Raw genomic sequence first — 1,416 nt, 5'->3', positions numbered from 1 at the left:
CTGGACACCTGTATAACTTTCATCCTTTCTCCAGGTTCATAGGGTTTCCAGAGGCAAGCTATTATGGAAGTGGATGCCACTCTTGCTTCCTGTTTGTTTTACTTGCGGAGCTCCACCAAAAACTGTCCACCCTGGGTAACCATTCTCGCATTGGACTCATCTCATCAGTGTCACAGTGTTCGGCTTCACAGCAACCACAAGTTACCTCTGTACAGCAAATGAACATATCAGGGTTACACGACCTAGAAGAATGTTTTACCGAAAATAATTAAGATTTTAAGCTAGGGCCTAGAGCAGGCTCCGCAGGCTCAACCCCACCCTTACTTACCCTTATTCTAAGGGTCAGGGCCACCCATCGCGTTTGAAGGCCAAGAAGGACAGTAATACACAACGCAAAAGACCCCAGAAACTTCCCTTGCCTGCCTGCCACCAAGAGGAGCTGCCATGGCGATGCCAGCCATCCCTCCCGATTAGCCAGCTGACTTCCAGAGTGGAGGGAGACTGCACTCCCAAAGCCTCGTGAAGGATTTTTTTACAAACTGAGATACTTAGGTACAAACCTAACTAAAGACACAAAAGACTTTTACAAAGAAAACTACTAAACACTTCTGTGAGACACAATAAAAGTTCTAAAAATTGAAAAATGTTTGCTGTTCATGGGTAGGAAGACTCAATGTAGTAAAAATGACAATCTTACCAAAAGCGATCTACATGTATAACATAATCCCAATATAGATGCTTAATTCATTTTTCAAGGGGAGCTCTGGTGGCCTAGTGGTAAGGAGCTGCAACTACAATCCCAGAGGCGCACGGTTCGAATCCACCAGATGCTCTGCTGGGGAAGGAGGAACAATCTCCTCCTGTACCAGTCGGATCTGATTTGATGGTACACGCACACAAAAAAAATAAATTAAAAAAAATTTCCTTTTTCAAAGAGAGAGAAAAGACAATTCTCAGCTTATTTGGAGAGAAAAAGAGACCTTGAATAAGCAAAACACTTCTGAAAAACAAGAAAAAAAGTGGAAGACATAGCACTCTCTGATCTCAAAACTTACTGTTGTTATTATGGGCTGTTGACTCTCATAGAGACCCTATGTATAACAGGTCTAAACCCTGCTCTATCCTGTGCCAAGCTCAATGCCTCCAACACATCTACCCCCATTACACCAGTCACTGAATCCATCTCATAGAGGGTCTTCCTCTCTTGCGCTGTCTCTCCACCCTCCCAAGCACGACATCACTTTCCCAGGACTGGTCCCTCCTTGCAACATATCCAAAGTATGTCAGATGAAGCTTCAGAATCCTTGTCTCCAAGGAGTAGCCTGGCTTAACCTTCTCTAGGATAAACCTGTGTGTGTCAAAGACTGCAGCCTTCGGTATGGACTAAGGCTCAATGTCAAGAAGACAAAGATTCTC

General features: G+C 44.1%; 1 protein-coding gene across 1 annotated transcript in view; it reads left to right on the top strand.

Annotated features, from left to right (window-relative positions):
- The window catches only part of LOC102862112, a 69,412-nt gene that overhangs the window by 63,631 nt on the left and 4,365 nt on the right, over positions 1-1,416 (top strand). The window contains exon 3 of the mRNA XM_006886098.1: positions 400-453. Within this exon, the coding sequence (XP_006886160.1) occupies positions 400-453 (54 nt within the window). The remainder of the gene's footprint in view (positions 1-399; positions 454-1,416) is intronic.

The sequence above is a fragment of the Elephantulus edwardii genome, unplaced genomic scaffold (genome assembly GCF_000299155.1).
Source record: "Elephantulus edwardii isolate Elephantulus edwardi_28Jun2011 unplaced genomic scaffold, EleEdw1.0 scaffold00047, whole genome shotgun sequence".
NCBI lineage: Eukaryota > Metazoa > Chordata > Mammalia > Macroscelidea > Macroscelididae > Elephantulus > Elephantulus edwardii.
Note: the sequence above shows the minus strand (reverse complement) of the source record. Positions and strands in the feature narration are given on the sequence as shown.